The 11,988-nt window shown below is 43.7% G+C and overlaps 2 protein-coding genes across 2 annotated transcripts; both read left to right on the forward strand.

Moving 5' to 3' along the window:
* Window positions 1-98: 98 nt before the first annotated feature.
* gnrh2 (gonadotropin-releasing hormone 2) lies at window positions 99-2,398 on the forward strand. The gene is made up of 4 exons (XM_036528908.1): window positions 99-310; window positions 911-1,056; window positions 1,598-1,681; window positions 2,105-2,398. The coding sequence occupies exons 2-4, from the start codon at window positions 919-921 to the stop codon at window positions 2,144-2,146; spliced, it is 264 nt and encodes an 87-aa protein (XP_036384801.1). The 5' UTR covers window positions 99-310; window positions 911-918; the 3' UTR covers window positions 2,147-2,398.
* Window positions 2,399-2,917: 519 nt separating this feature from the next.
* On the forward strand, window positions 2,918-11,705 carry zmat1 (zinc finger matrin-type 1). Its single transcript, XM_036529962.1, has 8 exons — window positions 2,918-3,059; window positions 7,520-7,623; window positions 7,874-7,960; window positions 8,102-8,261; window positions 8,354-8,665; window positions 9,152-9,245; window positions 9,689-10,278; window positions 10,390-11,705. The coding sequence occupies exons 1-8, from the start codon at window positions 2,918-2,920 to the stop codon at window positions 10,680-10,682; spliced, it is 1,782 nt and encodes a 593-aa protein (XP_036385855.1). The 3' UTR covers window positions 10,683-11,705.
* Window positions 11,706-11,988: the final 283 nt, after the last annotated feature.

The following is an 11,988-nucleotide window of genomic DNA, read 5'->3' on the forward strand; positions in this document are numbered from 1 at the left end:
GGGATGGGATGGGAGGGCGGGGCTGGTGGGTTTGGGTGGGGTAAGATCGATATATATTTGTGAAGAAGAGGAGACAGTGAGATACTGAGAAAGGGAAACAGCCTCAGAACATCATCACATCACCACAGAACCAACTGAACAGGAGAGGCTCTAAGAGGCAATTGCAGGTGCTTAGCCAGTGTAACAGAAGACATCGAGATAAAACAGACTTGCCGAACAACAGGCAGAAGAAAAGTAACAGAGAGACTGAATAAGTTGGACAGATCTCTTCAAGGGCATTCTATAAGGTTTTCATCCTTTCTTTCTTTAGGTAAGAAACATGAATAACTTCCTACTGAATTCATCGACACATTGATGGGGTTCAATTTCACGGGACGTCGTGTCCTAGGCTGGAATGTAATATCTGGTTTATTAGGCAAATTTGTGGGGGTTGTCATAATGATGAGCTGTTTTATGGAATGTTGTTATTTTTGCTCATTTTATTTTATTTCACTAGCACGATTCATATGTTATAGCCCTCATTGTCTTAGTTTATGACAGTCTTTCATAGAAGTTCTGAATATGTGTATTCCTGCTTTTCTGGTAGTCTGATATATCAGTCCTTGCAAAGTATTATGTTTTGTTGTATACGTTTTAAATGTCAGTCACAATCTGCCCATATTTTTGCAACAGTGTAATTGTAAAATTGTGGCATTACAGATGCATTCTGATTCATTCATTGATTGACTGTCTGCTTCAATGGATGGAATAACAGATATACAGACACGTGTGTCCTGGTTTTAGCCTGGAATTCTGATTCAGTTCACTGAGTTTCAACTGGACGGAAACGGTGACGGGCCACCTCACATCTCTCTTCTGCGTCATATCTCTCTGTAATAGCCCCTCCCTCACTCTGGGTCTCTCTCCGTAGCTCCAGGGATGGTGAACGTGGGTAAGCTGGTGCTACTTCTGGGGGTGCTGCTGTGTCTGGGGGCCCAGCTCTCCCTCTCTCAGCACTGGTCCCATGGCTGGTACCCCGGGGGCAAGCGGGAGCTGGACTCACTCACAACCTCTGAGGTGCAACTGCAATTTCACATTAATGTCATCATTTAGGCTCAACATGTCATATAGTTTTATGAGAAGATGCTTTGATTATGCATGTATATACTGTATGTACAGTATCACTGTAGCCATACTTTTAAAAATGGTGTCTCAACAGTAGCAGAATTTGTTACTGAACAACATTTATGAATCATTGAATTCAATTGAATTGAATCATGAATGTTTTTTTTAATGTTTTAATCAAAAGCATATCTATAGCAAAAAATGTAGATCACTTATATACTTTCTGGGACAATTCTAATTGGTTATTTCCAGAACAATGGGACATAATATATAAAACGCAGGGAACTAGGATAACATTGCCTTGTTTTCTTGATATTTAGATCAACATTACTTTTGATTATTATGCCCTTGTAAGTGACGTTAGAAATTTTCGACAGGCGTGAAAAATGAAGAGATAGATTTGAATATGTGGGATATTGACATGTTTGAGTTTCTATGGAACAACAGCAGAGACAGAAGAAAATCTAATAGTAATAATCATTCTTACTCTCAGATTTCAGAAGAGATTAAACTCTGTGAGGGAGGAGAGTGCAGCTACCTGAGGCCCCAGCGGAAAAGCATCTTAAAGAACATTCTGGTGAGTGCAGGAGGGATGCAGGAGTGAGACAGAGGAAGAGCCAGGATGAGTGACAGACAGAGAGATTGGGTGACCTGTGAAAAGTGAAAGACACAAAGTCAGACAGAAGCCCGGGAAGATATAGAGAACGAGGGCATTACATGTGATTAATTAAGCCGATACAGGCAACATTTTAATTGAAACTGGTTGGTAATGGGGTGCCTGTGTAGCATGGTGGTTGAGAAGCAGGACTCGTCACCAAAGGGTTGCCAGTTCGATTCCCCACTGGGACACTGCTGCACTTCACCCACAATTGCCTCTGTAAATATCCAGCTGTATAAATAGATTGTAAAACATCGTAAGAAGGAAAAAAAAAAACCTCTAACCTATGTAAGTCGCTGAAGCCAAATGCCAATGCCAATAACGGTGTCATTCCACTGGCAGCTGGACGCACTGGCCCGAGAATTCCAGAGGAAAAGGAAGTGACATCACCCTACCTGTGCTTCTTTCAAAACTCACCTGTGTCCAGGATGGACGAGTCAATCTACCAGGGACTGCTAGATCCAGTGGGCTGGCACAATCCTGCAGTCAACTTCCGTCACCCTTGGTCTGCTTGTTTTCCCATCAATAGCTTTTCATATTTTCTGCTGTTGTCTATCCTTCACATTGAATTTTCTTCAACACAGTATTCAGTTCCTTCTGCTTTTGCACTGTGTATGTACCCCTAAGTCATCCTCCCTGTCAAAATTCCTTATGCAGGGACAGCCACTGTAACACTGTTCTGCTGTAATATGCTGTCACATTTAATTTAATAAAGTATTTATTTTATTATTTACATCTTAAGGCTTTGTTTGAGTTTTTATGCAAGTTCCAGAAAAATGCATACTATATTTTGCAAACAGGAAAAGGAAGGAAAACACTTTCTTCCACTGTGCTGTAGCTTCATGCATTTCAGGCTGTCATTATCAATCTTTGAAAACATCCCCTGTTAGATTCTGGAGGGATTATATTCGTCAGAGCAGGAAGTCATTGGTTTTATTGTGTGACTGCTGAATTTGGTTGTCTCGCACCATGTCACTAACGATCACCTGGGATCTATGCGGCTTTACCTTTAACCTTTAAAGACCCGCACTGCCACTCCCGGACAAGAGATGGCAGCATATTTTCCAAAGTCAGAGACCCTTTTGTTGTTTTTTTAGAACCACTCCCAATGTAAAGGCTGCTTCCGCACACCCTTCCGTTTAGATAGAAACAAAGATGGAACCTGAAAGTGCGTCTATACCGCAACTTGCGGAGACACATCTTAAAAAAAGTAATGTTAGTACTCCAGACTCGGCCTCTGTACCAGACGCCGAGACAGTAAAACACACTCATAACACCAATAATTCCCAGAGTGAAGGTGAGTTCACAGAGAACCTGAAAGATGAATAAACAAATAGCGTTGACGGTGCTCATTCTAATAAAAGCCATTGCAATGGTTGCTAGCTAGCTAGGTACTAGCCATCTGTCGAGATAATTTAGCTGGCTCGCTCGGTAGCGAGTTAGCTAAATACCTACGACTGGGTTTCAGAACATGTCATTTTGTCTTTCTGCCGAAAGTAATTGAGTCAATTATCTGAGATGTTGGTCAGTGACTCCCAATTACTGTCGAGGAAACACTGAAATGGGTAGCTAGCCAGCTAGCTAGTGTTTTTGCGCTTTAAAAATGGCGTGTACTCTACTACTCTCACCAAACATTGCGTCTGACCAGTTTCAGACTGGCTGTCTATAGTACGAACTAATGGTTCGCTAGCATATTTTTCAAAACGTTTAGTTGACTTTACCTATCCTATTTTTTGTGATTATAATGGTGAGTTAGCAGCGCTAAATAGCTGACAGAAATACAACGAGAGATATAGCTATTGAACGCTGCCCAGCACAAAACTAAGGTGCAAGTCCAGGTTTTTGTTTCGGCATACCTCTTATTTAGCGTTCTAGGTTTCATTTTCAAGACGCTAATTGAATGCTGATCTGAGTTTTGCATAATTGGTATAGTCTGAGCAGGTTATTTTTTTGTGAAAGAAACATGTTTTTGGAATGTTTCTTATGGTCTTGTTGAACTTCTGTTCATTCGTACCCGTTAAACAAATCAGTTACACAAACAAGTAAAAAAAAAAGCAACAACCTTCAGATCGGTTAGCTATGTACGGTTATGAGTTACATTATATGTTTCGGGTCTGGAATACTGAATTGGGTTAAATGGAACCAGTTACCTCAAATTTGTTATGAGGACCAGTTACTAACAAAATAATTTTAATAAACCCCTGTAATCGTATATTTTCATTGGCATACTCAAGCAGTTACATATTTATTTCACAAAAGATTAACAGGCATTTAAGTTTCAAATGGTAAGAGCTCAGTTAAGCCTGATGCATTGAGTTGGAACAAAAACCACCCCCAATACTAAGGTTTTGAAACACTGCAAAAATATTTAGCTGGACATATGCGCTTACCAAGTTACAGGTAATTACAACACCACTTAAAACGTTTCTGGTAAGTCCAGCCAAACACTTCCCCTGGGTTTTATTTTCTCGCAGAGCAGCATTGGGTGACTTCTGAGGCTATGTACAGCCATTAAATTTACTTGAGACAGCTAGCTCTCAAGCAAGGCATTGCAACCAGAACACACACATTTTTATGGGTTGTATTTTAAGTAGGTATGTGTTGTAGCTGCTATGAAGATTGAATGTACAGTGTGGTAACATCTGTAAATCAGCACCATTTTACTTTCTGGTTTAAGGTGTCAACAAGCAGGTAAATCTACTTTTGTGTTGCCCACATTAGTGTGTAACTAATTTGAAACCAGTGACCCTTTGGTCTGTCTGAAAAAAGATGAACCCTTAGGAGTTTGGGAAAATGCAGTTATGGCTTATTCAGATAATTGTGATGTTCCAAAATCTTTAAAAACCCTGGCGAAAGGCGAAAATTTATCTACAGACTCTTTTAGTTGGAAAGTATTGAATGGTATAAAGCTGTGGTCGAGTGATACAGATTACAGTGAGATGTCAGTTTGAGCTCTAAATTTAAACTCTCAAGCATGTTAATGTTCTGTAGCTTTTAAGAGTGGAAGTGATTTGTGTGAGCCAACAGATGCTTTTGTGGCATGATGTTTACTGCAAAAGTGAAATACTTTTAAATTAGGAATTGCTTATAGATATCAACAAGCTTAATGTTATTCCAGAATTAAATACAGAAACTGACAGCTGGATGTTTAAAACAAGATGATCTCATTGGAGGTCCAACCTTGCTTTTCTGTGAAGGGGCACAGATGAAATACATTGTTAAATACAAAATTAAAAATGCATATACTTAGGAAGACAAAACATGGAAATAGGAGAATGAAATAGTTCTGTCATATACAATTATATAACCAAATAACCATACAGTGCAGGCTGTAGGTTTTTCTGAAGTTAATATTATGGTTAAAGTGACATTACTCCCATCTGAAAAGTATAAGCTATTGCAGGTATTACCGGTGAACACTCTACTATATATAAATACATCCTTTTATGTATCAATTTGTGGAGAGAGTGCTATACAGTTATAGTTGTTGCGTCAAGTACAGCCTATAAATGGTGAAAGCTAGCCTCAGTTATTAGCTGCTAATGTAATGGATGGACAAGTAGTAAAGATATCATTCAAATAATGAAAATTGCTGCACTTCCTGTCAATTTAGTGACGGTTTTCTTCAGCTGCAAAGTAAAAATGGGACCCAGTAACTACAGAAAAAACTTTTCTGCCATTTCAGTGTTTGTGTAGATAAGACTGCAACTAGGATATGATCAATACACTGACTCATTGTTAATAGGGTCATTTCAGAGGGTCTGTGAAGGTTGTGCGCAAAGATACAACAACAGTGCCCCGGCAGTGGTTACGAGCCCTGTTCCTTACCACTCTGCTACTATGCTACACCACTGCCCATATTTCAGACAATATACAAATAATTTAAACATTCTAGAAAACTAATGAATGTTAAGGTCTGCCTTGACATATAGTGGTAGGAAATAACAGGATGGAGGAAAACACTGACCCAAATCCTGTTAAAGGTATATGACAGGCTTAGCATGGGTGGGTGGTTTACGAGGCTCAAGGCCCTGACCCAGAGGGGCGCTGGCATCAGTTCCACGTTTATTTTGAGAACAGTCGAAGTATGAAAGTCTCGACCCGTAAGGTCTCGTCTAAAGTCTTTCTTTGGAATTGATTTATAGATAGCTGTCTGTGTGTCCTCACAGCGGATCAGAGATCAACTCTGGCCCAGTCTGCTGAAGTTGTAAATAACTACTAAGAGATCCAGGGATCCTCAAATATGACCAGAGGGCTGTTAATCCTATTTCTGACTGTGGCAGGCCTCCACAGCGAGGAATGGATTTGTAGCTGGTATTTCCCCTGGTCAGTGCCCAGGCTGTAGGCAAGGGCTGGAGTTTGTGTAAAACCAGTGTCAGAACTGTATTTGTAATAGCCTGGGTGCTTGTGCTGTGAATGTAAACTGAAAGAACATCAGTCTTCAGGAAGACTAACTAGAATGCTCTTAAACCAGAAAGTGTTCATATTGCCTTTATCCCAGTAAATTGCCATTTTGGTATGTTGATGTGCATGCAGATAGCTTGATATGTGTAATCTGGGAGACAGCAGGCCGCTACAGACAAAATAGGCCATTTCTCTTTCTCGTTACACTGGTACGCCCATCACTGTCAATCAACATTAAAAGGCTAAGTGACAGAAAAATCACTGTCAAGAATAAATACGCACCAGTTTGGGAAAAATGTCAAGGGAGGGGCATTAAGAAACAGACCTTTTTCTTTATTGAAATGACTGAACATTAAATATACTATGAAGTGTAGAGCATTAGAGTGACTCCCATCACCACTCCCATATTCCTCTGGCCCTGTGTGGAAGCTACTCCTTGTGTAAATAGAAGCAAAGTGGCTCTCTGAAGAGGTCCCCATTCACTTGCAGTTTAAGGAAGAAAGGTGGATATAAATTAAATGTGTGTTATTTTAGGCAGTCCTCCATTTTGAGAAAATGATTATTTGGGATTGGGCTGGAAAAGTAACTGTATTTGCTCTTAGATTTGATTACTAACAAAAGCAGTTGTTCAGTGTTCTTGTAATGGAATGTCTCTTATTCTGAAGGAGTGAGCTGATGATGAGACATACTGTAGAGAAAATTCGTCAAAAAAAAAACTATGAAACAGTATGAAAAAACTGAAACCAAGGTTGCTATGAATACACTACGTGTAGGAATTTGGCAAATGTTGGAAAGACACATTACATGATTTTTATGCACTATGTAAGCTTCAAGGTTTTACAGAAGTGACCAAGCACAGTTCAGCAGCTTCCCCTGCAGGTATGAAGGGCAGCCAGTTTAAAGAATTGAGTTGGATCAGTCAGCTTTGACTGTTACACTGTGGAGTTTGTGCCGTCGTCGTTTCATTTGCGACGTACGGTTTGAATGTAATTACCAAATCGTGTAAAAGACGTGTATATTTGGCTGCTGTGATACATGGTCTGAGATAGTGGATGCAGCGAGGGATTCTGTGCTTTCCGTTATTTGCATTCATAATGAAAATGGGTTGGCGAACCACGTTTGCCCCACACCTCAAAATATTACAGATGGTGTTTAATTGAGGTTGTTTAATCTCTCTCTCTGTCTCTCTCTCTCTCTCTCTTTCTCTCTGTCTCTCTCTCTCTCACCCTCTCGCTCTCTCACTCACTCTCCCTCTCCCTCTCTCTCTCGCTCTCTCTCTCTCTCTCTCTCTCTTTCACTCACTCTCCCTCTCTCTCTCACTCTCCCTCTCCCTCTCTCTCTCTCTCTCAGCAGAGGTGAGCTCCAGTGAGTTACTGAAGGGCCTCTTCACAGATGACTTCTGTCGCGTCTGTAGCGCGGTGCTGCTGTTCGAGTCGCAGAGAGTCTCGCATTACGAGGTGTGCGCATCTCCCCCACCTCCTTTCTCCCTGCATCACTGATAGCCCAGCCTGGTAGCTGTACCACTCCTGCCCAAAGTAACAATGGAGCGTTTTTTGTCTTCGATCTTGCATGTTTGCATGTATGCCTGTTTTAGTATGGTGGATTTGAAGTTGGATGAAGTGTATTCATCATAAGTATTGTTTTAGAGAAGGTAAGTGGTGTGAGCACACGTATGGTAAGTGATCTGTCTTCCTCTGTTTGGGGTAGGGTAAGAAGCATGCCCAGAAGGTGAGATTATACCTGCAGACCAAGAGAGATGAAGGGAGGATGAACTATGACCTTACTGTTTTCCAGGTAGCCCCATCCCCCCCACACACACATTTTCACAAACGCCCCCATACACAGTGATCTCCGTCTGTGTCAAAATGCATAGGAGAGCCTCGCATTTTCATCAGTGAATTGAATATAGTGACCCGCCCATGCTGTGCTTATCAGCAGAAGGATGGATCAGTGGACAGGGAGCGCTTCTGTGAGCTGTGCAACATGGTGTTCAGCTCCCCAGTGGTGGCCAGGTCGCACTACGAGGGCAAGGTCCACGCCAAGAACCTCAAGAAACTAGGTCTGCACCCGGCCGCGTTCACACTGCAGCAGGCTGGTAAGAGGAGGTAGAGCTTTACATCTTTTCCAACAGTAATACTTCTTTCAACTGTACAAAATGGCACTTCTTTCCCTCTCCTCACACTTAAGGTAACCCGGCCTCCCAGAGCTCTCCGGCGAATCCCTCAGACTCCCTACAGGGCTCTGGCCCCCAAGAGGAGGGTGGAAAGGAGGTGGAGAAAGCAAAGGAGGAGGAGAAGGGGACCCAGGAGTCCCCGGCGCCACCCACAAAGGAAGTGGACCTCAGTGACCCCAACAAGCACTGCCGCATGTGTGCAGCCTCCTTCAACAACCCGCAGGTGGCCAAGCAGCACTACAGCGGCCGCAAGCACCAGAGGAACCAGGCGCGCCTGCGTCTGCTGAAGGAGCTGGAGGAGGATGGCCAGCCCGGCGCCCACCTCGGTAACCATGACCACGATTATGATTATGGTTATGATTATGACGACTCATACCCAGATCGGCCAGGTTCTGTTGTCTTGCTGCTTAACCGCCTTTATATTTTGCTTTCTGAGGTTATGTTTTGTGAATTAGGTGTCCAAATGCAAAAAAACATTTTTTACTGTTGTTTGTTGCATCGGATTCTTACAGAGCCAAGTAATGCTAAACAGGTGTTCCTCCAAGATAACTGTCAGTCATGCCCTTACCCCTGTCCTTTGCCTTTTTGTATGCATCTTTTACAAATGTATTTTCTCTTACCGCTCTTGATAAATGTTGGCATTAGGTGAAATTAAAGTGCAGGGAATATGTTTTTTGTAAGCAGTGCTGGTGCACTGGCTGCCTTTCTTCCTTCTGCTTCCTCTCTTCCTGACCTTTTTTATATCCCTCATTCTCCCTCTCCGCCGTTTTCCCTCCGCTCTCTGCTCCTCTTCCTCTCTGCTGTCTCTCCAGCTTCGGGGACCTTCACCTGCCCGGTGTGTAACGTGACACTCAACTCTGTGGAGATGTATGAGGCCCACATGCAAGGGAACAAGCACCAGCAGAAGTGAGACTCCTGACCTTGCTTCACCTTATGATACACTGCGACATCGTAATCACACATGAAGAGTGTGTGTGTTTCCTAGCTATATTTCACTATTCCAGTCTAATCTTACGATCTCAGTTTGATGTCATTGTCGTATCTGTCTGTTGTATTTAAGCGATGCTCTTACATCTAACTTCAATAGGGAAATTAACCTGTAATCATAACATTCCAAGAGATATTAGTTTGAATTAGTATATATTATTGAATGCATCACTTGTGTCCCTATGCACAACATGTGAGTGTATTTTGTTCATTAGATTCTTCTGATGGTGCAGTTTAAGATTAGCTATTTTCACTTGGATTAGTAAGGAGGTATGTACTGTGTACATTGTATTTTAAGAGACTTAGTTGAGTATATGTGATGTCATACTCCGTGTTTCCTGCTGGGCTCTCCCTCGTCACAGAGAGATGAAGGTGGCCGACATGATCTGCAAGTCCCAGAGGAAAGTGTACGACTCCTTCCAGGATGAGCTGGCCGACTACATCCAAGTCCAGAAAGCGCGGGGACTCGAGCCCAAGACCCAGCACATGGCAGGGGAGGGAGAGGAGGAGGAGGAGGAGGAGGAGGAAGAGGAAGAGGGGAAATTAAAGGAAGGGGAGCCCTGTGGTGGCCCTGTGGGGACAGAGCAGGGAAAGAGTATTCCCCCTCCTGCCTTCTACCCTCCAGCCCCCTGGTGCCCGCCATTTCCGCCATTCCCGCCACCTCCGCTCCACCCTGGTTTTCGACTCCAGAGTACGGAGGGCCCCTCCTGGGGTGGCGGCTTCGCACTGGTCCCCCCGCCTTTCCCCCCTGGCTGTGTCCCGCAGGGCTTTGGAAGCCAGCACCACAGCGGGGGATGGGACAGTGGGCGTGGGCACGGGCACAGCCGCGGCCGGGAGAGGGTGCGGGACCGAGGGGGCAGCCGGGACCGGTCGAGCTCCGACGCCTCCTCTACCTCTAGCGACAGCAGCAGTAGCAGCAGCAGCAGTAGCAGAAGTAGCAGCAGCGACCACAGCAGGAGAGAGAGGAGGAAGAGGAGGAGGAGGAAGGAGAGAGGGAGCAAAGCAAAGGAGGCAGACTCTGAGGAGGAGGAGCAGAGGAGGAAGAGGAGGAAAAGACAGAGGGGGAAGAGCAGGAGGAACGGGGAGGGGAGAAGGGATGAAGGTCACAGGGTAAAGAGGAGGAGAGAGGAGGAGGGGGTGGAGCAGGAACAGGTGGGAGAGAGATGCGATAGGAACCGGGAGAAGGATCATTCACAGGATGAAAGGAAAGACAAAGTCAAGGCAGAGAGGGGCCAAGCGAGGGAGGGGAAACCCAAACACAGGAAAGAGAAGAGAACGAAGGAAAGGACAGACAAAGAGGACACGCGGACGGAGGAGGAGAAGCTGTGGGACGAATCCATCCTGGGACTCCTCTGAGTAACCTGCAGCCCGGGGTCCGACCCCTTCCCCAACACAGCTAACCCGACAAACGCACTGTTAAAATGGCATTGCTTTCACTGCGATCGCGCAGCATAAACTCTGCATAAGCTGAACCCATTCCCTTTAAACGTACCGAGATTTAGAAGGATTTAAAAAAAACAGAGATGGCATTTAAGCTTGGCTGGATGACTGGAGCATACACAGGCTGCGGTGTCACAGTGCACTTGCCTGCGTGAATTTATCGATTTCTTGGTTGCACAGAGATCCAGTAGAAAGGTAGCACACTCTCAGAATGGTATCATTCTATAATTAAATGCTGATACTTGAACCTGCCCTTTGATAACTTTTTAGCCGCAGTGAGCCCGACTCAGTCAGTTCACAGGGGTCTCCTGCAGCAGAGAAAACCCGGACTGCATTACATAGCTCGGTAGCCTGCTTCCCACCACATTCCCATTGCTCATGTCAACAAAGTCTTTCGAGGGTTCAAACAAATTTGTCAGTTGTATTTGTGTAAATACTGACTGGCTGATTAATCAGCTTAATTTGTACACTACGATACATTTCACTGTCCTGCATCCTTGAGCTTGTCGGTGTCTCTGTGGGCTTCGGTGGACTAACAGGGGCAGTCAGTGGAACCGGTGTGTTTTGTCATAGGTATGCTTTTTAAAAAGAATGTCATTGTGAGAACTTTCTCAATATTTTAAGTTTTAAGTTTCATCAGTTATCCTTGTTACAGGGGTAGACAAAACTGTTTCTGGAGTGCCACAATCCTCTAGATGCAATATGTCTTAAAACAGTCAAAACGCGAGTACGCCAAGCACGTGATTCCGTGCATGCAGTGGGCCTGATAGCTGCTTTGGTTACGTATGTAATGGTCCAGGTGGAACTAAAACCATATAGGCATACAGATAGTCCAGGGGAAGAGTTGCCTACCCCTGCTATAGAGCAACATTGAGAAGGTATCTAATTAGAGGGGGCTCAAGACACACACATACGTACACACACACTTTGTTGGACATAAGGGGGACAGAACCAAAGGTTTTTTTTTTTTTTTTTGGAAATACTGCTGACAACATGGGGCCTTCTCACTAGAGATGCATTCTGATGGTTGACACATTTGAATTTACAAAGACATGCTTTTTACTGAAACTGAATGAATTAACAATTGTTGCTTTGGCGAAAGCTAGAAAAAAAATACCTCTTGTGGAAATTAAAGGTGTAACAGTTTAATACTGACGCGTGTTTGTTGCTGTAGCATTGCATAAAAGAGCATATTGTTTTCACCCTGTTTCAGCCCCCTGTC

This window comes from Megalops cyprinoides, chromosome 5 (genome assembly GCF_013368585.1).
Source record: "Megalops cyprinoides isolate fMegCyp1 chromosome 5, fMegCyp1.pri, whole genome shotgun sequence".
Lineage (NCBI taxonomy): Eukaryota > Metazoa > Chordata > Actinopteri > Elopiformes > Megalopidae > Megalops > Megalops cyprinoides.